We start from the raw sequence: 23,704 nt of genomic DNA, 5'->3' as shown, positions 1-23,704 counted from the left end.
CAAACTCTTACTCCTAGGAGAAGAGTTAACACCTTTGGAGGTAAGAAGCCAGCAAAATACTTGGAAGAGCTCCACCCTTTTTTCTAACTCAAACAGCCAGAAACTTTTGAATTCTTTTAAGAGTTCACACACTCAAAAACATGTGAAGGTGAGAACTCAGAGGTGCAACAATTTTGGAAACCATGGTTGACCCCTATGAAGAGGGGCGGGGATAGGAAACCACCAGAAAAGCCACAAAAATCCTTGGGCTGGCAGTCTGATGAAGTTGAGTCTTGTGGAGAGTGTCTCTTGGAGATAGTCTTCAAAGAACCTCATTGGAGAATGCAGCATGGATCCTGACTTCAACTTAGACTCTGATGCCTGGACTACTTGGTTGGATGAGTGAAAAGGCTGACTCTCTCCCTAATTTCCTAAGAGACTAGCTTCCATCTTGGAGGAGGCCACTTGATTACTCACTTCTGGCCCTCCTGGCTGAGGACTAATATAGGTATTTTCTCTAACCTCTTTCTCATTTCTCTACTTTATTGTTTCCCCTCTATTCTGGTAAATAAACTGCATCCACCCATTAAATTTAACCTTTACAAAAGGAAATGGCAAACCTCTCCAGTAGCTTTGCCAAGAAAATTCCATAGTAGGTCATGAAGAGTTGGACATGACTGAACAACAACAATAGATTGTCCAATCAAATGTATATTGTAATCTGGACAACAGTCATTATTCATCCACTTGATTTTTCCTGTGTGGATGGATGAAAGCCAGATTCCTTTGAGTAATTACAGATGGTTTCTAGAGTGTTCCGGGAAGTTCTGGGGTTTGAGGTGATTTGCACAATGTAATTTCTCCATCCCTCCCCCCAAATGCTTTGAGAGGACCTTATTGTTCATTCTTCATTTTTTTGAAGAGGACCAGTGACATCAAGGGATGATATCTTGACTTGAATGTGAATTGGATTTAAGTGAGGCACAGTTGCACAAAGTCATCAGCTTTGTTCTCCATGCTAAAGTCGTTAAAGTCCAGTGGCAAGATAAAAATCAAGACTACTGGCAGTGGCTTAGGATGTAGGAGGTAACTTTGGCATCTTTGATGTCTGATCAAGCTCTAAAGGCTCCACAGAGCTTTCACTACCATCTTAGCCATTGGAACAAATTGTTCTCAGTTACTCATTCTTCTGGGAGAAGTCTTCACATCCCCTTTACTCACCAGCCTATCAGTTACCTTTAAACTGGCTTGGCCTGTCTGCTGAGATGATTTTCCTGGGGTAAGAGTTGGATGCCAAAGGTAGATGAGTAACCCTGAAAAGGGCTTAGCAAACCCTCACACCAGAGGTGCGAGTCCTCCCTGACCACCCCATTTTACCCTCCACAGGGAATTCCTCTTCAACCTGGACTCAGTGCTGGATCTCCTCCTCAACAGTGGTGAATACATTTGGCAAGCTCATCTCTCTCCCTTTTATACCTCCCCTGATATTTTTTTTTTATCAGAGGGTCCCTGGACACAATTGTTTCTCTTGCGACATCTTCCATATTTGACAGATGTTGAGAGCCCTCTTGTTGTAAAAGCATCTATAAGGTGGCATTTTGTTCTATAGAATCAAATCTTTTTCACACCAAACAATAATCACAGAGGGATCTTATTTCTCTACATGTTTCAGTTAACTGGGAAATGATAAAGATGTGATCTGCTGTGCAATATTAATTATAGACCTATACTTGTTCCCTACTAATATCTTCCTCAAAGATGCCTTAGATTTGCATATAAGTGACCCTAGTTCACTTATAAATGAATCACCACAATGAGGCCACCTTCATACTTTAATCAGCAGACATATGACTTCTTTGCCAAATGGAGAAAGATAAAAACCAAAAGCAGCACACAATTATAATAAAATCTTACAAAGAAATATGATGGATAATTAATAATAGAAGCGTTTTGCAAACTATTTCATTTGATCCTTTCAGCCATCTTGGAAAGTAGTGATATTATTATTCCTAGTTTATAGATGAGGAAACTAAGGCAGCCTGAGGTTAAGTGACTTGGCTATAGTCTACAGCTAATAATTATTTAAGACTGGATTTGAACTCAGTTCTTCCTGTCTCCAGGTCCAGCAGTCTCTCTATTGTTCCACCAGCTGCCCAACTGGGTTGTCTTATAAAATAGAGAGAAGCAGTGAAGGGAAAAACCAAGTTTAAAGAAAACTTAGCAAGTTATTAAACTATGCAAAGTCATTCCAAGAATATTAAATATGAAAATTGAAGGACTACCAAAGAAAAGAGCAGAAAAATGGAAAAGACTGGAAGCATTATTTTAATGAACCCCCTTTTTCATCAAAGCTAATGGAAGCATCGAAGAAGCCAAGGTCATCCCCTGCATCATGGGCTATCCCCAATGGTCTTGACTTTTATCTTACCGTAGACTTTGATGACTTTGGAAGAGAGGGTGAGGCAGATGACTGCAACTCTTGCCTCACTTAAATCCAATTTATGTGCTAGTCAAAAGATGTCACCAGTGATGATATTTTTGGTCCTCTTTGAGTATGAAGGACAACACCAACCAACAGAGAGGAATGGCATGATTTTCTACCAGCGTTTGCTTTTTAAATTTCCAAAGTGCAACCATGTGGGATTAAATGCAATCGGTACCTGAAAAGACCTGCTTCCAAAAGCCTTGTCTCTGATTACAGCCCTTACCTTAACGGTTGTTTCCTATTCAGACTTAGTTGTTTGTTAAAGCTCCAGAAAGTGGCTTCTTTCCATTTTTTTCACCTCACCCCAAAAGATTGCCTGCCCCTTGTCTGGCAGAAGAACTAATGATGGGGAAAGAGCACATGGCTGAGCTGGAGGACACAGTCTAGGGTTTTCAGACAGTACTTGGGATGCTCCATCAGTCTCTTGGCTCCTTGCTTTCCATCATCTTGGACTCGAGAGCTTGATGACGATCTGAGTTCAACCTGGGATAAGTTCACCTGGTCCAAGACCATTTGCTTCTGGACTTGGATGAATTCAGCCTCATTGTAGTGCCTCTTTCTTCCATCCTTGCTCTCCAGGCCTACTTAACCTGTGCCATTCTTGTCAACATCCAGGAAGTTCTCCTGGATTATATATTGTAGGGTCATAGTAAGTTGTGGATTAGATAAAAATACAAAACAATCCTTGGTTCATTCCATGGGTTCCTTCCATGGAGATGACAGCAGAGTGGTTAGAAAGGGGCAAGATGTTAAGAATCAGAGGGTTCTTAGACCATTCACTAACAGTAATTTAACCATTTGATACTCTATAATACCATTTCTGTTCTCCAAATCAGTCCGGCTCCATCTTACCCTAAATGAAACCAGAAGACAGAAAAAGTGTAAGCTTCTTGAGGGCAGGGACTATTTCACCTTTCTATCCCCCCAGCATAAAGCACAATGCCTGACCCATAGTTAAGAAATCCCTGATTGTTGGTAAAGAAATTGAAGCTATATGGAAAGAGCCCAGAGGTTCTCCTCATGAATATAGGCATGAATAAATGAGTTGTTTACTTTCTGTGTCCAAAAGTAATCATAAATATCTCTTTGTGAGACTTTTGGTCATCTTGTCTTGTGGAATTCAGCCTTAAGCAAACAAGCCACAATGAAGATAATAGCAACAGATGAGATTATGAGATGGATCATGGTTCTAAAATTGGAAGGGGCCTCAGAGGCCATCTAATCACCCCTCTACTCCCCATTTTATAGATGAGGAAGCTGAAACTCATGGAGGTTCAATCTCTTGGCCAGTGTTTCACAGGGAATAAAGATCACAGGTAGGATTTGAATTAAAGACCTCCATATTCCAGAGCCAGTATTCTCCCCTCTATATTATGTAGACAAAGTAGTTTATAAGTAAGGAAGTGTTATATAAATGTCTTGCAAAGCATAAAGGAGGAGAGAAATTTTCCAAAGAGTCTGACATGGTTTTCTGAATTGAGTCAACAAAACTCTCGGCTATGTTAATGATGTCTATGTGTAGGTGAGCAAAAAGAAGAAAAATATAGAACAAAAAAATCTTAGATCTGTAAAAGGCTTCTTTTTTTTCAAATAAGTTTTACTGACATCTTTTTTAAATCACTAATCTTTTCCACTACATCCCTCCTTCCTCTCCCTCTCAGAGAGCTATCACTTATAAAGAATGAAATGAAAAAACAAATAAAAATTTCCAAAAACTAATCAACAGATTAAGAGTACGACATTATAGGCGCTGTCCCACAACCACAATTCCCTGCTTTTCCAAAACAACTGAGAGTAGTGTCTTCTTATAGCTCTTCTTTGAGGCCAAGTTTTAATTGCTCTTTTAAAAAATCATTCACATGGTTTAATTCACTTTGTATTTTGTTTTCCTGGTTCTGCTTACCCCACTTTGCACCAGTTCATAAAAGTCTTCCCATGTTTCTCTGTATTCGTCCTGGCCATCATTTCTTATCAGTAATATTCCATTATGTTTCTGTGCCACAGTTTGTTTAGCTGTTCCCCAGTGAATGGGCATCTTTGTTTCTAATTATATTCTACCCTGAAAAGTGTCGCTGTAAGTATTTTGGTGTATATGAAGCCTTCCTTTTGTCATTAACCTTTTGGAGTATATTCATAGCAATGGGCTCTCTGAATTTAATAAGATGGACATTTTAGTTACTTTCTTTCCATAATTCCAGATTGCTTTCCTGAATGACTGTGACCATTCCTGCAAGGGCTGTTATCTCTTAGAATGAAGGAATGTTAAAGCTGCAAGGAACCTTAAAGATCAGTCAGTCCAACTCCATTTTACAGATGAGGAAACTGAGGTTTAGGAAACAGAAGTGACTCGCTTGAGTAGGACTGGGTTCTGACTCCCACCAAACTCTCTCACAACTTCACCTCCTTGCCTTAACTGAGTTCAGTTTTTTTTTCTCAAATGCCTCCTGGATACTTATTAGCCCCATTCAAAGGACCTTTGGAGATACTGAGGATTTGAAGATAAAGCTTTTTATCCTCAGGATGCTGTCACTGGAGCTGGGGCAATAAAACATACACATGACCTGACAAAAGGATGATACGAAGAGCACGTAGGATCAGGCTTTTTTCTCCTCTGGTTAGCTTTGGTGAGATCTAAAGATGTCTTCTAGCATTAACTATCTCCCTCAATTTTGCAATACACATTCCTTCCCCCCAGAATCCTCTAGACGAAGCTCTTTCTGATGAACAGATGTCTAATTTCTACTCAATTGTTTGAGTAAATGATCACTTCATATTAGATGTTTACCGGGTCAAGAAAACGAGGCAGGTGATCAAGTGTGGGAACAGGAAGGCAACAGCTACTGTTAGTAGCCTTAAAGAGAGTGCTGGCCTTTCTTCTCTCCAAAGGCTGCCTTTAGGCTGCAGCAAAGAGCAAGAACGAGCTGGTCCTTTTGCCTGGTGTCAGGCCAGCAGCCCTTTATTCTCTCCTGCCTGTTCTGTTTGTTTGGAAGTATAGGACAGCAAGAGGAGTGTGAGAACCTCTGTGTGGCTCTGGGGAGCGTTCCTCCTTGCTTCTGCATTTCTTTTTGTAGTATGCATCCACAGGAAAAGTCTTGTTCTTTGGGCTGTGCTATGAATGGCTTGAGGACTTGGACCTGGAATTTTAAAGCGCTGAGTAATAATGACTGGGTTGAAAGATCATTGACAGTTGTACCTTCTATCTCCTTCCCTATTGTTCTGGCCATGAGATCAAAGACCATATCTATGGAATTTGAACATTTAGAGATGGAGTCACCTTGGAACATGGAATGGAGAATGTCAGGAATGGAGGAAACGTGGGGTCTAGAAGTTAGAACATCAGAGCTAATGGACACTTTAGAGTAGCGGACTCAGGATGTTAGGAGCCAGAATACAGACTTCTAACCGATGGACGAGTAAAGGCTGGAAGACCATCCATCAGTGATACAAAGAGCCTGGCACATTGTTAGCACTTAATGAATGCTTAACATTAATTGATACTTGAAAGGAGATATCTATACTAGATAGCCCCTTCCATTTCAAAGAGTTTTTCTTTCTTTCATTTTTTTCTTTTATCTCTTTCTTTTTTCATTTATTTCTTATATTTCATTTCATTTCTTTCTTTTATCTATCTTTCAGTAGAGAGAACACTAAGCCTGGAGTCACAAGGATCTGGGTTCAAATCTGATCTTGGATACTTCCTAGTCGTGTGACCTTGGGCAAGTCACTTAACTTCAATTGCCTAGCCTTTGCTGCTCTTCTGTCTTAGAACTGACCCCAAGACAGAAGGCAAGGGTCTAAAAAAAGGAGGATTCTATCATTTCTATAAATCCCTGGAGACGAGAACCCTTTGGAACAGTGAGAACATAATGGTTCTCTGTTTCTCTCTAGTGAAAGCCTAGTAGAGTGGGGGAGCCCTGCCTTTGAAATGATTCATCGGAACCAAAGAAGAGAGTCCAGAAGGCTAGCCTATGCCCAGTCCAGCATTCTTCTTCTTTCCCTAGCTAGAGATAGGAATAGAGGCAGAGAAATGCCAAACTCAGAAATGGAAAGAGCCAAACGGAGGATGGAAGGGCCACTGAATGGAGTCTGCACAGAGCATTTGGCCTTTGCAGCAACGACCCAGATTTCAGGAGGGGGTCAGGGAAGGGCAGCAATTCCATTGAGCACTTACAAGAGTTAGGCTGGGGGAAGAAAGAGAAATCAATGTAACAAAGAGTCTAAGCCTGCCCCCTTGACTCTAGAGCTCCTGCCCACTCAGAATTCTCAAGAAGGGTCTGTGTCCCATGGCAAGAGCACCATGTGGGCAGAGCCCAACTGGGCATTTCTCCAGATCAGCTCCAACTGCTGCTTGGCCTGGAGAAGAAAGAAGCTGATAAAGGAGAAGGTTCATTGGGTGTTGATATTGGGGGGCATGCGAAAGAGCATGCATGTTTATTTTCGAGCTAACAACTCTAGGACTTTTTGGGCAGGGGAGTTTAGTGGAAGAGCAAATAGGATCTCAGGATCGGTGAATATTTCCTAATTGGCCAAACTATTAGCCCAGTTTCAGATTTGGAAGCCAAGTCGTCAGCGGGCCTTAAAGCAAGAACTCCCAGATTCCCAAATCATTCATTCACAGACTCTCAGAATCTTGGAGTTGGTTGGCCCAGAGGCCAGGTAGGCCATCCATACCTGCAACAGAAATTTCCTTTTTTTCAACACACTTCATATATGTGGCCACCTGGAAAGTCTCCAGGAAGGGAGAACCCCACTCTGTCCCATGATCCTGTCCTTCCTTGTTCCTCCTTTATAGTTGTTCAGTTGTTTCAATCTTGTGTCTGACTCTTCAAGACCCCATTTGGAGTTTTCTTGGCAAAAAGATTCTGGAGTGGTTTGCCATTTCCTTCTCCAGCTCGTTTTACAGATGAAGAAATGGAGGCAAAGAGTTTTAAGTGACTTGCCCAGGGTCACACAGCTAGTAAGTATCTAAGGTCAGATTTGAACTCAGAAAGATGAATCTTCTGGACTCCAGGCTTGGTGCTCTATCCATCTTGCCACCTCGATGTCCTCATTTTACCCTGGAAGAGCACTAATTGTAAGAGGAAGCCTGTCTTGACAGCAAGTTTAAATTTATCTCTTTTTCTACAATATTTTTCTTGGTTCTGCCTCTTGAATCCATGCGGAACAAAACTGAGGGTTCTTACTGAACTCCCTTCCTCTTCTAATAGTCAATAAGTATTCATTAATTAATTATTTACTAATTAATTAATAATTATTTATTAAACACCTATTATGCACAGACCCTAAGAAACAAGGATAAGTAAAGCCAGTCCCTTCTTTTAAGGAATTCCCAATTGAATGAGGGAAACATCAGGCAGTTTCTCAATCTGTAGAATGGACTGGAGAAGGAGATGGCAAACCCCACATGGGTCATGAGGAATCAGATAGGACCAAGAACCAACTGAACAACAACAAAAATACAAACGAGATAGAGACAGGATTAGGTAGAGATAGTCAATAGAAATAATATGTTTTGTAAAAAAATTATTTTTCCTCTTTGCTCCTACTCAAGTTTTCTCCAGGCTAAGCATCCAAGGGTCCTTCAACTGATACATATCATGGTAATCAGCTTGGCCCCTCTTTTTTTTTAAACCCTTACCTCATGTCTTAGAATCAATACTATATATTGGTTTCAAGGCAGAAGAGCAGTAAGGTCTAGGCAATTGGGGGCTAAATGACTTGCCCAGGGTCACACAGCTAGAAAGTGACAGTCCAGATTTGAACCCTGGACCTCTAGTCCTGTCTCTCTATCATTTGAGTCTCCTAGCTGCCCCCTGAGATCTTCTTTTATGAATATTTTCTAGTTTGTCAATCTCTTTTTCTGACCAGATCTGAGCCTATGAGTGTGGATGAGGTCGGTCTGGGACAAAGGATGACCAGAGCATCACCTCCTCCTTCCTGGTCTCTGCCTCTTGAGGCAGCCTCAGATGACATAAGCTTCTGGGGCAGCTACATCTCATTATTGACTCGTAAGCTTGCCGTCTCAGAACCTGCGGGGTCCCTTTTCAGAACTTCTGTTCATCTCCCCCATCTCCTATTTGGGAAGATTATTCTTTTTTTAGACCCAAGCAAAGCCAAGACTTTTAGGGATAGGATCTGGACCAGTGCTGTCATTGGCATGGGAACAGCGAGTAGAAGAAACTCCCTCCATCCGTGCAAGCGGGGCACATTCTTTTATGCCTTTGGAGAGTTGTCTAGAGCACCAGGAGGTGATCTTGACCAAGGTCACATAGCCAGTGGGTGTCGGAGGTAGAACCCGAACCCAAGGCTTCTTGGTGCTAAGGCCAATTAGCACCAATTAATTAATTAACTGTGAGATTTGGCCCCATCTGGCCCTTTTTGGACATCGACTGCCTTTGACATTTGAGATCTCCCTCCCAGCTTTGGGTCACTGGTAGATTTGATGGAGAATGTCAAGGCTGGAAAGGTCTTTAGAACACAGACTAGAAGAACTAAGGGAAGCTTAGAGTAGAGCACACTGTATTGATTCTAAGATGAAAGGGGGGGGGGGCTTTAAAAAAATAAAATAAGAGAGGGAAGGCACTAGAATTTGCAAGGTCTGGGAAAGGCTTCCTGTAGGAGACGGAACTTTAAATGGCACTTAACAGGAGCCAGGGAAGATGTTAGGCACTGATAAGGAAGGAGAACATGGGAGAGATAGAATGTCTTGATTGTGGAAGAGTGAGGTTGGTATCAGTGCACTGAGGAAATGGGGGAAACTGAGGCCCACACTGGACATATGGCTTGTCCAAAGTCACCTACAGTAGTCAAATTTGATTTTAAACCCACGTCTAATAACTCCAAATCCAGTGCTTTCCCATTATCCAATGAGAAATCTCCTCCAGCTGGAGAGGACAGTGAAATCTTCCTGGAGGGGAAGGCTTGAGTGAGGTGCTCATTCTTTACTCATTCATTTAGCAAACCTTTATTAAATGTTTATTATGTGCAAGGTATCTTGCTGGGTGTTACAGGAGAAAATAAGATAAAATTTCTGATTTCCTGGTGCTTAGACTCCAGTAGGGGAGATAAGAGGGTTAATATAAATGACTAAAATACAAAATAAAAAATTATAAAATAATTTTATTTATAAATTATTTATTTATAATTCATATTCATAAATTATTTATTTATGATTTCTATTTATGAATTATTTATTTATAAAATACAAAATAAAATACTAAAAATGAAAAGTGAAAAGCACCCAAGATGGAGCCAAACAAGGTGCTAGAAGACCATCCTACTGGATTGTAAAGTCTGTGGCTAACAACTAATTTTAGACACGTTTTGAACTGTATCTTTCTCAATGTCTGTCTAGTGCTATACATACAGTTAGTGCTTAATAAATGTTTGTCACTTGTTAGATTTCATGGGAAAAGAAGATCCTTTTTGGCTTTAGCACAGTGCCTGGCACATAACAGGTGTTTAATCAATGTTTATTGGATGATTGGATCAAGGAAGGTTTCCTAGAAGAAGGACCTTTAGAGATGGGTAAGGTTAGTGAGGAGCAGGCAACAAGCAAAGTTGTAGAGATGGGGAAGCCTGGCATTCTGGGCAATGATGAGTAGATCTGTTTGGCTGAAGCAATGAAGTAGTAGGAGAAAATGCTAGCAATATATTGTGGGTCTAAGTTGGCCTTGAATGCCAGGCTGAAGAGTTTTGGACCTTATTCTGTAGGTAGCAGAGAGCTTTTTGTGAAAGAGAATAATATCATAAAAGCAGTGTCCTAAGAAGCTCAAATGGACAAGCTTCAAGGTGCAAGAGGGCATATTGGATCATTAACTGAGGCATCAGGAAAGAATAAAGATGGATTGAAAACAAGCAACGATATATTGGTATGAGGCAGAGAGCCTTGTTTTATTGGGTGCATCTCCGCCATCTTGGTGGTAAAAGATCCGAGGAGTTTAGGGGATTTCAAAGCCATAAGAGTCCATTGGGGGACACGGGAGCCAGAAAACTCCACATGGATTTAGGCTGATAGACTAAAGTGAAGTGTTGTGTTGGCTTCTGGTACCTCATTTTTGGAAGGACATTGAGAAGCTTGAAGGCATCCACAGGAGGTCAGGCCAGATGGTGGAGGGACTAGAGACTGTGCTGTGCAAAGACACACCATCCCAGGACATTCAGGGAACCAGAGGCGTTCATCCTGGAAAAGAGAAGGATTTGGGGCAAACGAGGATGTCTTGAGAGGATGGCAGTCTTTAAGGATTTGAAGGGACTCATAGATCACAGATGTAGGATGAGGAGGAATCGGAGAGGCTTTCTTTTACTCAGAGACCTGTCCAAAGCCCACAGTTAGCAAGTGGTGGAGCCAAGATTCAAACTCAGGTTCTCCATCTCCAAATCCAGTGAGCTTTCCATTGTACCACACTGCCCTTCACTATATAGTACTATAAGGCCTGTGAAGAAGACCAGTAGATAGGGAAATAAGGAGGCAGATTTCATCTCTAATCATTAGAGCTTTCTGATAAAATGTATTTTATGGAGAGCTAGTGAGCTCCACATCCCCAGAAGTATTCAAGTAGGAGCCACCTTGAGACCATCAGTTGGTGCAAATCATGGAGGGATTTCTATTTTTGATAGGGGTTGTGCACTTAATAGGTTATTTTGTATTTCTATGTTCCTTTATGTAAGAAAGTGGGGAGGGGAAGCTTCACAGGGAAAAGCAGAAACCATTTCTCCCAGACAGGGGAATCAGCTCAGAAGAAAGAACCATCCAAGAGACTTGGAATTAAGGGACAAGGAGGGGGGGGAGGAAAGAGAGTGTTAAGAGCTGCATTTAATACTCTCCATCTCATCAGCAATGGGAGGATGAGCTGGCAATAGGCAGGGCAATGAGAGTCACCATGTAGCCAGCTGGCTTTCTTGGAGGCATTAAATGAATTGACAATAATATTTACATGGTACCTACCTGAGTGTTTGTATTACTCAAGTGGCCTGAGCAGATGCTGCATTTTTTGCTTTCCAGGTGCTTAGGAGGAATTGGTTTTTGGGGGGAGATCTTTGTGGGAAGCACGTGGCTTCATCATGGGCTCTGAATTTAGAGGGTTTGGAAGGCACGTGAACTCCTTTAACAGTGTGGGGACACGGAGCCTATTATTGGTGATAGGAACTTGTTATGAACACAAATGTCATTGTTAACATTTCTTAGCAATATTGTCAACATCTCAATAACCAGCATGTTAATACACAATCATTAATTTCCTCAGGATGGGAGGGAGTTCCTCCCCAGGTCAGCCACTCTCTGCTACCCCCAGTTTCTTTTTTTTAAATTTGAAAAAATTTATTTAATTAGTTAATTTAGAATATTTTTCCATGGTTACATGATTCATGCTCTTTCCCTTCCCTCCTCTCATCCCCTCCCATAGCCAATGAGCAATTCCACTGGGTTTTCCATATGTCATTGATCAAGAACTATTTCCATATTATTGATATTTGTGCCAGGGTGATCATTTAGAGTCTAATTTAGAGTCTACATCTCCAATCATATCTCCATCGAACCATGTGATCAAGCAGTTGTTTTTCTTCTGTGTTTCCGCTCCCACAGTTCTTCCTCTAGATGTGGGAAGCATTTTTCTCATATGTCCCTCCAAATAGTTCTGGATCACTGCATTTGCTGAGGGTAGAGAAGTCCATAACATTCAGTTGTGCCACAATGTATCAATCTCTGTGTACAATGTTCTCTTGGTTCTGCTCCTCCCACTCTCATCAGTTCCTGGAGGTCATTCCAGTTCCTGAAACGGAATCCCACCAGTTCATTATTCCTTTGAGCACAATAGTATTCTATCTCACCAACATATACCACAATTTGTTCAGCCATTCCCCAATTGAAGGGCATGCCTTCATTTTCCAATTTTTTGCCACCACAAAGAGCAAAGCTATGAATATTCTTGTACAAGTCTTTTTCCTTATGATCTCTTTGGGGTACAAACACAGCATGGCTGGATCAAAGGGCAGACAGTCTTTTATTTTATTTTATTTTATTTTTTAAAACCCTTATCTTCCTCTTGAAATCAATACTGCTCCAAGGCAGAAGAGTGGTAAGGGCTAGGCAATGCAGGTCAAGTGACTTGCCTAGGGTCACATAGCTGGGAAGTGTCTGAGACCAGATTTGAACCTAGGACTTCCCATCTCTAGACCTGACTCTCAATCCACTGAGCCACCCAGCTGCCCCCTAGACAGTTTTTTAAAGCCCTTTGCTGCCCCCAGTTTCTGCTTCTACCACTGCTCAGGGCAAGGAAGTGCCGTATGGTGTTGTACGTTGTTGACTCAGTGTTGACCAGCAATTGGTGAGAGCCCTGGACCTTCGATGGGCACAGGCTGTGGGGAGGTGGGGAGGTCCTTCATCACCCGTGTTCCCCTGCCTCCCCACCCATGAGTGTGTTTAAGCTCAGGCTCCCATTGCTAAGCCTCCATCTTGGCACTGAGGTTGGGGGAGAGCCCACTGTCCCCAGGCAAGGGTTGGCAAAGGCCACAGATGTTCCGAATGTCTTCATTGACCAGCCAGAACACGTGGTCATCTTCCTTGATGCTTTCCACATGTTCCCCTCAAAGGAGAGATGCCTGAGTGGTCTCTCCCTCACCCTGTGAGGAATGGTGACAGAAGGTCACTTGCCTACTCCATACTTCCCTAAAAAACTGGGTTAAGAGCCTCTTGGCGTCACTTGTCCCAGGCAGAAATATTGATAGGGTGTTTGACTTAGACTTAAACAATCTGAGTTCAAAGCCTGCTTCAGACACTTTCTTAACTGTGTCTCTGAGAAAGTGACTAAACTTTCTCAGCCTCAGTTTCCCCATTTGTAAAATGAGGGTAACAGTAGATATACCTCTTGGATTGTTGTGAGGATCAAAGGAGATAATATCTGTAAAAGGCTCGGCAGACTCTACTCTATAGTCTAGTTATTATTATCGTTCTGCCTATCGAGGCTCTCTCTCTACAGGGCTTACCCTGCCATCCAGAGGGGTGCAGGCTGTCATGAACTTATGAACATTTTAACATGCAATCCCTGCCTTTGGGGAGCTTCCAGTCTAGCTGAGAAGATGAGATATGGTGTAACGATGCCACAGCACCAGAAGGAATATAGTCAAGAGCCAGCTTGTACCGGAAAAGTTGGAAATACCGTAGAGATGTTCAGGGCAGGGAGGGATTAGCATTCCTGGAGGAGGTGGACATTATGCTGGGTCTTGAAGGGTGAATAGACTTGGCAAAGGAGAAAAGTGAGGGAAAGGGTGCAGCAGCTCCCAGGAAGAGCCTGAGGGGCAGCATGGAGGCAAGAGTGACTGGGGGAACAAGGAAGAGACAAGCTTGGTTCATGGGGGAGATGGGAGGGGACATGGGGGGGTGGAGTTGATTAAAGCCAGAATGGAGAAGACCTTGAATGCCAAGCAAAAGGTTGTGGTCTTGATTTTGAGGGTGCTGGGGAGAGGCATGCTTTCAGCTGATTATTCCCATTGGGTTCCATGATTGACACACAGCAATTATGTTTTCTTGTTCCCTCCTCCTCCTATCCTGTCCCCAACCCAGAAAGGTGTGTTCCAGCTCTCCAATGAAGACTATTTTATTGAACCACTGGATGGCATCAAGCCCAGGGCTGGGGTGGCCCAGCCTCATGTGGTTTACAAGCGCCAGACACCAGAACACCAGGAAGATTGGAGGACGGGGCCCAAAGCGCATACAGGAAGTCCCCTCCACAGGGTCCTGGGCACATGTGGCATCAAAGGTACCTTTTTTGGGGTCTCTAGTGCAATGGGAAGAACCCTGGAAATAGAGGCAGGAAGCCTGCGGCTCTAGTCGGCTCAGAGGTTTACTAGTTCTTGGACCTCAGTTGCCTCATCTGAAAAATGGGCCTGATGATACCTATACCTTGTAGGCAGGCAGGAAAGCTCACTCTTCAGATGCAGAAGCACATTGGTTGGGTACTCTTCTGCTCTTTTCTATTCTCATTCATCCACCGAGGACACTTGAAAGTTTGGCAGCTGCCTACTTGGAGCAAGTGATCCTTGGTCTCATCCCAAAGCAATGTAGGTTGATGTCCACCATCGAGGAGTTAATTCTTGCTCTTGCCCCCAACCCCTTCCTTAATCTTCTTATACCTTCAACCCTACATATGGTATTTGATCCCATGATTCTTGCCTTCCTTGGGCAAAACTCTGGGCATTTTCTTTTTCTTTTTTCTATCTTAATCTTCTGTCTTGGCCTCAGTTCTAAGAGAGAAGAGCGACAGGGGCTAGGCAGTTGGGATTAAGTGACTTGCCCAAGGCCACACAGCTAGGAAATGCCTGAGGCCAGATTTGAATCCCTGGACTCCAGGCCTGGCATTCGATAGATGACCTGACCTAACTCTGGGTATTTTCACTGGCCAGGGCCCATGCATGGAACTCTCTCCCTCCTCTTGACTTCCTTCAAGACCCAGATGAAATTCCATCTTCTATAAGAAGTCTTTCCGTATCTCCTTAATCCTAGGGCCTAATTCTGATGATCTCCAGTGTAGCCTGGCCATATCTGGTTTGGATGTAGCTTTTTACACATGGTTGACCCCACTCCAATTAGACTGGGAGCCTCTTGAGGGCAGGAAGGATCTATTCCTTTTCCTTGGATCCTCTTTACTTAGCCCCATGCCCAGCCCATAGTAGGCATCTAATCAATGTTTATTATTTATTTGTAAAATTTTAATTAATTAATTAAGAATATTTCCCCATAGTTACAAGATTCATGTTCTTTCCCTCCCCTCCTCCCACCCCTCTCCCGTAGCCAATGAGCAATTCCACTGGGTTTTACGTGTGTCATTGATCAAGACCTATTTTTATATTATTGATAATTGCATTAGGGTGCATATCCCTATCAATCCATGTGATCAGGCAGTTATTTTTCTTCTGTGTTTCTACTCCCACAGTTCTTCCTCTAGATGCGGATAGCATCTTTCTCTTAAGTCCCTCAGAATTGTCCTGGGTAGGTCCTAGTAGAGAAGTCCATTACATTCGCTAATCAATGTTTATTGACTGACTGATGGGCATGATTTTCCCTCTTTTCCTTCCAAACAAAACACACCAGGAGCTTACTGCTCTTTCACTGATTTGATTTGGCTAAAGAGGAAGACGGAGAAACCACAGAGAAACAGCCTTCTTTATGAAGGATTTGATGGCTTCCAGATGGAAGCAAAGTTTCCAATTTGTGTGTGAGCCAGCTACCTCCGTGGGTCAGACCTGGGCCAGGAGCTCCTCACAGCTGGCCTCTCTCTCCCCTCTAGAGGGTCTTTCTTTTGGGCTGAAAGTGGCCCTGACAGTCAAGGCCCCAGAGGTCTTTGGGCAGGCTTTGATAATGACAGGAACAGTGAAGAGAGATGGTGATGATGGGCCAGCGAGGTCCTGAGATGACTCCTCGGGGGCTGCCACTAAACTCTGGTCCTTCCTTGTAAAATGAGGGGGCCAAGTGAGGTCATCACAAAGGTTCTTTCCAAATCTGAGATTCTCTATTTCTTTTCATATAACTCCTAGGAAGAGCATCCTAGGACGATCATGCCAATAACGATAATATCAAGAATGATAGAATTTATATCATGCTTTAAGTTTTGCCAAGCACCTTTCAGTATGTTAACTCATTTGATCTTTAAACAAGCCTGGGTGGTAGGTGCTGTGATCACCCCCATTTTGCAGATAAGGATACCAAGGCCCAGAAAGATTAAGTGAATAAATAATAAATATAAAATAATTATTATTTATTATGATGATAAATATTAATAAAATAAATAAATAAGTAGATAAAACCTGTCTGAGTTAGGATTTGAACTAAGTTCTACCTGACTCCAAATTCTGAGCTTTAGCCACTGTACCACCCAGTCAACCCAATTGTTGATTTAGAGATGGAAGGGACTATTGATGTCATCTAGATCGACACCTCCATTAACAGATGAAGAAACTAGTTAAGTGACTTGCTTAAGGTCATATCATCAGTGACCAAGTCCAGATTGGGGCCCAAGACCCCTGACTCCCAATCAAGTATTCTTTCTAGACTCTTCAGGGTATATTAAAAAATCAGGAGTTGGGAGACTCAACTTCCATCCCTGGGACTTCTGGAATCTTAGGTAAACACTTCCAGAGGCCTAAGATTTATTGTCTCTAAAATGGAGATGCTTTGCTGTGTGACCCTGGGGAAGTCAATTTACCCTAAATGCCTAGCCTTCTGCCTTATGTAAGATTTAAGTGAATATCCAATAACTCCAAGTTATTTTATTTTTATTTATATATAATATATATTTATTTATATATTTTATAAAATTTATTTGAAGTAGGAGAAGTAAAAGAACAAAAGTAAAAGCCTAAGCAAAGCCACGCGAGAAAAATTCTCCTGCGTGGCATTCATCCAACCACCACAGCCGAGTTTCTGGGAAGAAGAGCGTGAGGGCGGAGCTAAACAAAACTTATATCCTCCTCATGTTTGTATGTTTCCCTCCCTATGTTCGTACATTACATAGACACATAAATGGGATGCTGGGAGAGTGAGTCCCTGCAGAGCAAAATTCTAATTTCACATTTGGAATCAGCACTCAGTCTGAATTCTAAAAGAGGAGGCAAGGGTTTACCAGAAAATAAATAAAATGGCGTAGTTGGACTAGGCTATCTGTCATTCCTTCCAGCTCCAAAGTGCTGTGGGTCTGATTTCCTCGGGAAACCATCTGCTCAACAGCCCTGAACTCTCAACTGACTCTCAACGTTTTTGGTTTCCTTGATTCTCCCTTATTTATAGCTGGAGGAAGAGGGAACTCTCCTAAGGTCACTGCCGCTCAGTAAAAGAGGGAGGGGGACCCTCATGCCACAGAATGAGTCTCCTGGAAGGAGGAGGCAAGGCAGAGGGCAGTGGGCCAGGGAGCATTTGTTAGCCCAGCTGGGAGAGTGGTTGCTGTGGAGACGGATTGGCAAGCAGGATGTCTTGGGGTGGGTTTAGGTATCAGGAAGACTCCTAGTAATAGTCAACACCCTGTAGCTCATGGAAAAAATACTTGCCTGGAGTTGGAAGACCTGGGTGTGAGTTTGGCCTCCTCTGTTCTATGGCCATAGGCAAGGCACTTCAACCAGCGTAGTGGTGCTATAGTGGACAGAGCACTGGGACTGGAGTCCAGAAGATCTGAGTTCAAATCTGCCCCCAAACACTTACTGGCTCTGTAATATCTAGCAAGTCCATGAACCTTATTTACCTCAATTTCCTAATTTGTAAAATAGCTGGAGAAGGAAATGGAAAACCATTCCAGTATCTTTGCCAAGAAAACCCCAGATGGGGTCACAAGTGACTCTTGGGTTCTCAAAGGCTTTGCCAGTGGAACATGAGTTCTGGAAAATTATATCAAGGTGGAGAGATTTTTTGGGTGGGGGTGGGTGGGTCCAGGTGGTGGAACCAGTCTAGCTAAGTGTGGAAAAGGTCATCTCCAAAAGGTCCTCAGATAAGGGAGGTTTAGGAGGCAATGACTACCCATGAAAGAATTCTATCCCCTGCTTCCCAGAAAACATATCAGATATATCTCTCTCCTCTCCTCCTCTTTCTCCCTTTCCTCTCCCTCCTCTCTCTCTCTCTCCACCCCCCTCTCTCTGTCTTCTCTATCTCTCTGTCTGTCTCTCTGTCTCATCTCTCTTCTCTATCTCTCTGTCTCTGTCTCTCTGTCTCTGTGTCTCTCTCTGTCTCTGTGTCTGTCTGTCTTCTCTATCTCTGTCTCTCTCATCTCTCTTCTCTATCTCTGTCTCTCTCTGTCTCTCTCTCTGTCTGCCTGTCTCTTTTCCTCTCTGTCTCTCATTCTTCCCTTCTCTCCACACAGAGTCTCCTGAGAAGTCTGAGAAGAGGCGGGAAAGGTGGGAGCAAAAGCAGCAGCAACAGCAGCAGAGACGACGTCTGCAGCAGCGCTCCATCAGCAAGGAGAAGTGGGTGGAGACCCTGGTGGTGGCAGACACCAAGATGGTGGAATACCATGGCTGGGACCATGTGGAGAACTATGTATTGACAGTTATGAACATGGTAAGGGCTGCTGGAGTCGGTGTTTGTCTTCCTGGCTGGAGTGCACCCCAAGACCTTCCAGATCATTCCATCTGTGACTCTAAATGTTGTGTCCATTCAATTTTCTAATTGGGTACTTCCTGTATACAAGACTCTTGGTTTGGTGATAGACACAGACCTGACTCTTGAAGAGGAAGTTCTGGGATAGTTGAAGAGATGGTTTAAGACGTGTACACTGCTGATTTGGATGGCCATGCTTAACCATTCCCTAACTGATGGCCATCCCCTTGATTTCCAGTTCTTTGTTATAGTGAAGAAGGCTGCTAAAAATACTTTTCCCTCTCTGGGTTCTTTTCCTCTCTTTGATCTTTTTGCAGGAATAAGCCTAGTATCTTCAACTCTCTCATTACAAATGAAGAAACGGATGCTCAAGACTTGCTTAGTGTCTTAGGTGGGATTTGAATCCCAAGTCTTGCTGACTCCAGGTCCAATGGTTCTTTCTTTCATATCTCATTCTCTTATGATTAAGTCCCTGGAGAGCAGCTAGATGGCTCGGTAGGCTCCCACACAGCCAAGTGTGGGAGATGGGAGGTCCTGGGTTCAAGTAGGGCCTCAGCCACTTCCTAGCTGTGTGACCCTGGGCAAGTCATTGGACCCCCATTGCCTATCTCTTACCGCTCTTCTACCTTAGAACCAATACATAGTATTGATGCTAAGATGGAAGGTTAGGATTTAAAAAAAGACTAAGTTTCTGGGCTACTTTGGTGGGGGAATGTCCTCTCTGGGAATTCCCTACCCAGAAGCAATGTCAGATCTACTCTGAAGTGTATTAGAGATGCTGAAGACCAGTCTTTGGGGCCTTAGCTGAGAGACAGAGTCCTGGAGTCATTCTATTCCTGTTTGGAGGCCGGGTGAACCCTCCCTGCCTCCGGTCTCAGCTTCCTTTTCTGAGGCAGACAGGAGGACTGGCCTCCCTCCTCTTCCCTCCCCATAGAAACCATCTGGGTAAAGAGGTCTTGGATTGGATGGAGAACCCTTCTCATAGACGTGCCCCCTCTTCTGGCCTTTCTTTCCACCACATATTCTGTTTTTCCACATAACTGCCCATGGTTAACTGGCAGCAGCCACTGCCTTGGGGTTTGGACTCTGGTGGGGGAATGACCTGGCATGTTTTTCTAGCTGACTGCTGCCTGACTTCCTCTTCCCACTGCCTTCCACGGCCCGGGGCCCTGGCACCACCTCTGCAGCAAATGCCCTCGGCCACCTACAAATAAAGCAGTTCCTTCCCCTTCTTTCTTTTGGCAGCACACAGTGTAGAGACACCTCTGGACGTGCCCACTTAAATCCAGGGCCAGGGCTAATGGAAAGAGAGCTGGATTCTGAGGCAGAAGGTCTGGATTTACATTTTATCTCAGCTGTGTGACCAAGGATAAGTGGCTTTACCTCTCTGGACCTCATTTTCCTCATCTGTTAAAGGAGGAAGTTGTAAGAGCTGAGGCTAGGGCAGGGGTTCTGACTTCGGACCCAGCTTTACCTTCATGGCTCTTCCACTTCTTCCCTTTGGAACCCCTTGTTTCCTTTAAGCTCTGGCACCAGCTCCCTCCTGAGACCTTTACTCATCCCGCCTCCTCCATGGGACTGATGGGATGGATGACAGTTCAGAACCATCCCTGCACAATGGATTTGCTCATGATGTCCTCATCCAATTAGATCGTAGACCTGAGGGCAGGAATTGCCCAGGTTGGATCCTTGGATCCTTGGCGTGTAACATGGCGCCAGGTCTGTAGCAGGTGCTCCATGAATGCTTGTTGCCAGATGGCTTGAGCTAGCATTTGTAGAGTTCTTTAAGCTTTGCCTGCTTGACAAATCTTTGATCCTCATAACAATGCTAGTGCTCGTATTATTCCCATTTTGTAGCTGAAGAAACGGAGGGAGCTAGAAGTTCAGTGACTTAGCCAGGGTCACACAGCTAGCCCCCGTCCTAGACTGGATTAGAAAATCAGATCTTCCTGACTCCAGGTCTCGCCCTCTCTCTACGTGTCACTTATTTGAGGGGCCAAATAAGGACATCTGTATTTACCATCAGTACGGAATTTGACCCGGGTTAAGCTCTAAGCCATGGTAGTGAAATTCCAAATGTGCCTTTTGGCAGCTGACATTTTATTTCTGTACCCAAGCCCTGGAACCCTCCAGTAGGACACATGGGAGTCTAACCCCTGAGCTCACCGGCTGTAGAGGAAGGTCTTGACTGTGGGATTTCCTAGACTAACCCCTGCGCTCACCAGCTGTAGAGGAAGGTCTTGACTGTGAGATTTTCTAGACTAACCCCTGAGCTCACCAGCTGTAGAGGAAGGTCTTGACTGTGAGATTTTCTAGACTAACCCCTGAGCTCACCAGCTGTAGAGGAAGGTCTTGATTGTGGGATTTCCTAGACTAACCCCTGAGCTCACCAGCTATAGAGGAAGTTCTTGACTGTGGGATTTTTCTAGACTAACCCCTGAGCTCACCGGCTGTAGGGGAAGTTCTTGACTGTGGGATTTTCTAGACTAACCCCTGAGCTCACCAACTATAAAGGAAGTTTTTGACTGTGGAATTTTCTAGTCTAACCCCTTAACTCACTGGCTATAGATGAAGGTCTTGACTTTGGGATTTCCTAGACTAACCCCTGAGCTCACCAGCTATACATGAAGGTCTTGACTGTGGGATTTTCTAGTCTAACCACTGAACTCACTGACTGTAGAGGAAGGTCTTCACTATGGGATTTTCTAGACAAACCCCTGAGTTCACCAGCTATACATGAAGGTCTTGACTGTGGGATTTCCGAGACTAACCCTTGAGCTCACCAGCTATAGAGGAAGTTCTTTTTTTTTTTTTAAATATATTTTATTTGATCATTTCCAAGCATTATTCGTTAAAGACATAGATCATTTTCTTTTCCTCCCCCCCACCCCCCATAGCCGACGCGTGAGTCCACTGGGCATTAGATGTTTTCTTGATTTGAACCCATTGCTTTGTTGATAGTATTTGCATTAGAGTGTTCATTTAGAGTCTATCCTCTGTCATGTCCCCTCAACCTCTGTATTCAGGCAGTTGCTTTTTCTCGGTGTTTCCACTCCCATAGTTTATCCTTTGCTTATGAATGGTGTTTTTTTCTCCTGGATCCCTGCAAGTTGTTCAGGGACATTACACCGCCACTAATGGAGAAGTCCATTATGTTCGATTATACCACAGTGTATTAGTCTCTGTGTACAATGTTCTCCTGGTTCTGCTCCTCTCGCTCTGCATCACTTCCTGGAGGTTGTTCCAGTCTCCATGGAACTTCTCCACTTTATTATTCCTTTTAGCACAATAGTATTCCATCACCAACATATACCACAATTTGTTCAGCCATTCCCCAATTGATGGGCATCCCCTCGTTTTCCAGTTTTGGGCCACCACAAAGAGCGCAGCTATGAATATTTTTGTACAAGTCTTTGTGTCCATTATCTCTTTGGGGTACAGACCCAGCAGTGCTATGGCTGGGTCATAGGGTAGATATTCTTTTGTCGCCCTTTGGGCATAGTTCCAAATTGCCCTCCAGAATGGTTGGAATATAGAGGAAGTTCTTGACTGTGGGATTTTTCTAGACTAACCCCTGAGCTCACCGGCTGTAGGGGAAGATCTAGACTGTGGGATTTTTCTAGACTAACCCCTGAGCTCACCAACTATAGAGGAAGGTCTTGACTGTGGGATTTTCTAGACTAACCTCTGAGCTCACCAGCTGTAGAGGAAGGTCTTGACTGTGGGATTTTCTAGTCTAACCACTGAACTCACCAGCTATACATGAAGGTCTTGACTGTGGGATTTCGGAGACTAACCCTTGAGCTCACCAGCTATAGAGGAAGTTCTTGACTGTGGGATTTTTCTAGACTAACCCCTGAGCTCACCGGCTGTAGGGGAAGATCTAGACTGTGGGATTTTTCTAGACTAACCCCTGAGCTCACCAACTATAGAGGAAGGTCTTGACTGTGGGATTTTCTAGACTAACCCCTGAACTCACCAACTGTAGAGGACGATCTTCACTATGGGATTTTCTAGACTAATCACTGAACTCACTGGTTGTAGAGGAAGTTCTTGACTGTGGGATTTCCTAGACTAACCATTGAGCTCACCAGCTGTAGAGGAAGTTCTTGACTGTGGGGTTTTTCTAGACTAACCACTGAGCTCACCAGCTATAGAGGAAGGTCTTGACTGTGGGATTTTCTAGACTAACCCCTGAGTTTACCAGCTGTAGAGGAAGGTCTTGACTGTGGAATTTTCTAGACTAACCCCTGAGCTCACCAGTTATAGAGGAAGTTCTTGACTGTGGGATTTCCTAGACTAACCATTGAGCTCATCAGCTATAGAGGAAGGTCTTGATTGTGGGATTTCCTAGACTAACCTCTGAGCTCACCAGGTGTAGAGGAAGGTCTTGATTGTGGGATTTTTCTAGACTAACCCCTGAGCTCACCAACTATAAAGGAAGGTCTTGACTGTGAGATTTTTTAGACTAACCACTGAGCTCACCAGCTGTAGAGGAAGGTCTTGACTGTGGGATTTTCTAGACTAACCCCTGAGCTCACCAACTATAAAGGAAGGTCTTGACTGTGGGATTTTCTAGGCTACCCCCTGAACTCACTGACTGTAGAGGACGATCTTCACTCTGGGATTTTCTAGACTAATCACTGAACTCACTGGTTGTAGAGGAAGTTCTTGACTGTGGGATTTCCTAGACTAACCATTGAGCTCACCAGCTATAGAGGAAGTTCTTGACTGTGGGATTTTTCTAGACTAACCCCTGAGCTCACCAGCTGTAGAGGAAGGTCTTGACTGTGGGATTTTCTAGACTAACCCCTGAGCACACCAACTATAAAGGAAGGTCTTGACTGTGGTATTTTCTAGGCTAATCCCTGAACTCACCGACTGTAGAGGAAGATCTTCAGTATGGGATTTTCTAGACTAATCACTGAACTCACTGGCTGTAGAGGAAGTTCTTGACTGTGGGATTTCCTAGACTAACCCCTGAGCTCACCAATTATAGAGGAAGGACTTGACTGTGGGATTTTCTAGACTAATCATTGAGCTCACCAGCTATAGAGGAAGGTCTTGACTGTGGGATTTTCTAGACTAACCCTTGAGCTCACCAGCTATAGAGGAAGGTCTTGACTGTGGGATTTTCTAGACTAACCCCTGAGTTCACCAGCTGT

At 43.7% G+C, this 23,704-nt stretch overlaps 1 protein-coding gene across 1 annotated transcript in view; it reads left to right on the top strand.

The window, feature by feature from the left end:
• Positions 1–23,704, top strand: part of LOC100026396 (A disintegrin and metalloproteinase with thrombospondin motifs 7) — a 128,352-nt gene that overhangs the window by 23,297 nt on the left and 81,351 nt on the right. Inside the window, exons 3-4 of the mRNA XM_056797242.1 lie at positions 14,025–14,220; positions 18,304–18,500. Of these exons, the coding sequence (XP_056653220.1) occupies positions 14,025–14,220; positions 18,304–18,500 (393 nt within the window). The remainder of the gene's footprint in view (positions 1–14,024; positions 14,221–18,303; positions 18,501–23,704) is intronic.

This window comes from Monodelphis domestica, chromosome 1 (genome assembly GCF_027887165.1).
Source record: "Monodelphis domestica isolate mMonDom1 chromosome 1, mMonDom1.pri, whole genome shotgun sequence".
NCBI lineage: Eukaryota > Metazoa > Chordata > Mammalia > Didelphimorphia > Didelphidae > Monodelphis > Monodelphis domestica.
The sequence above is the reverse complement of the archived record's forward strand: the minus strand, read 5'-3'. Positions and strand labels throughout refer to the sequence as shown.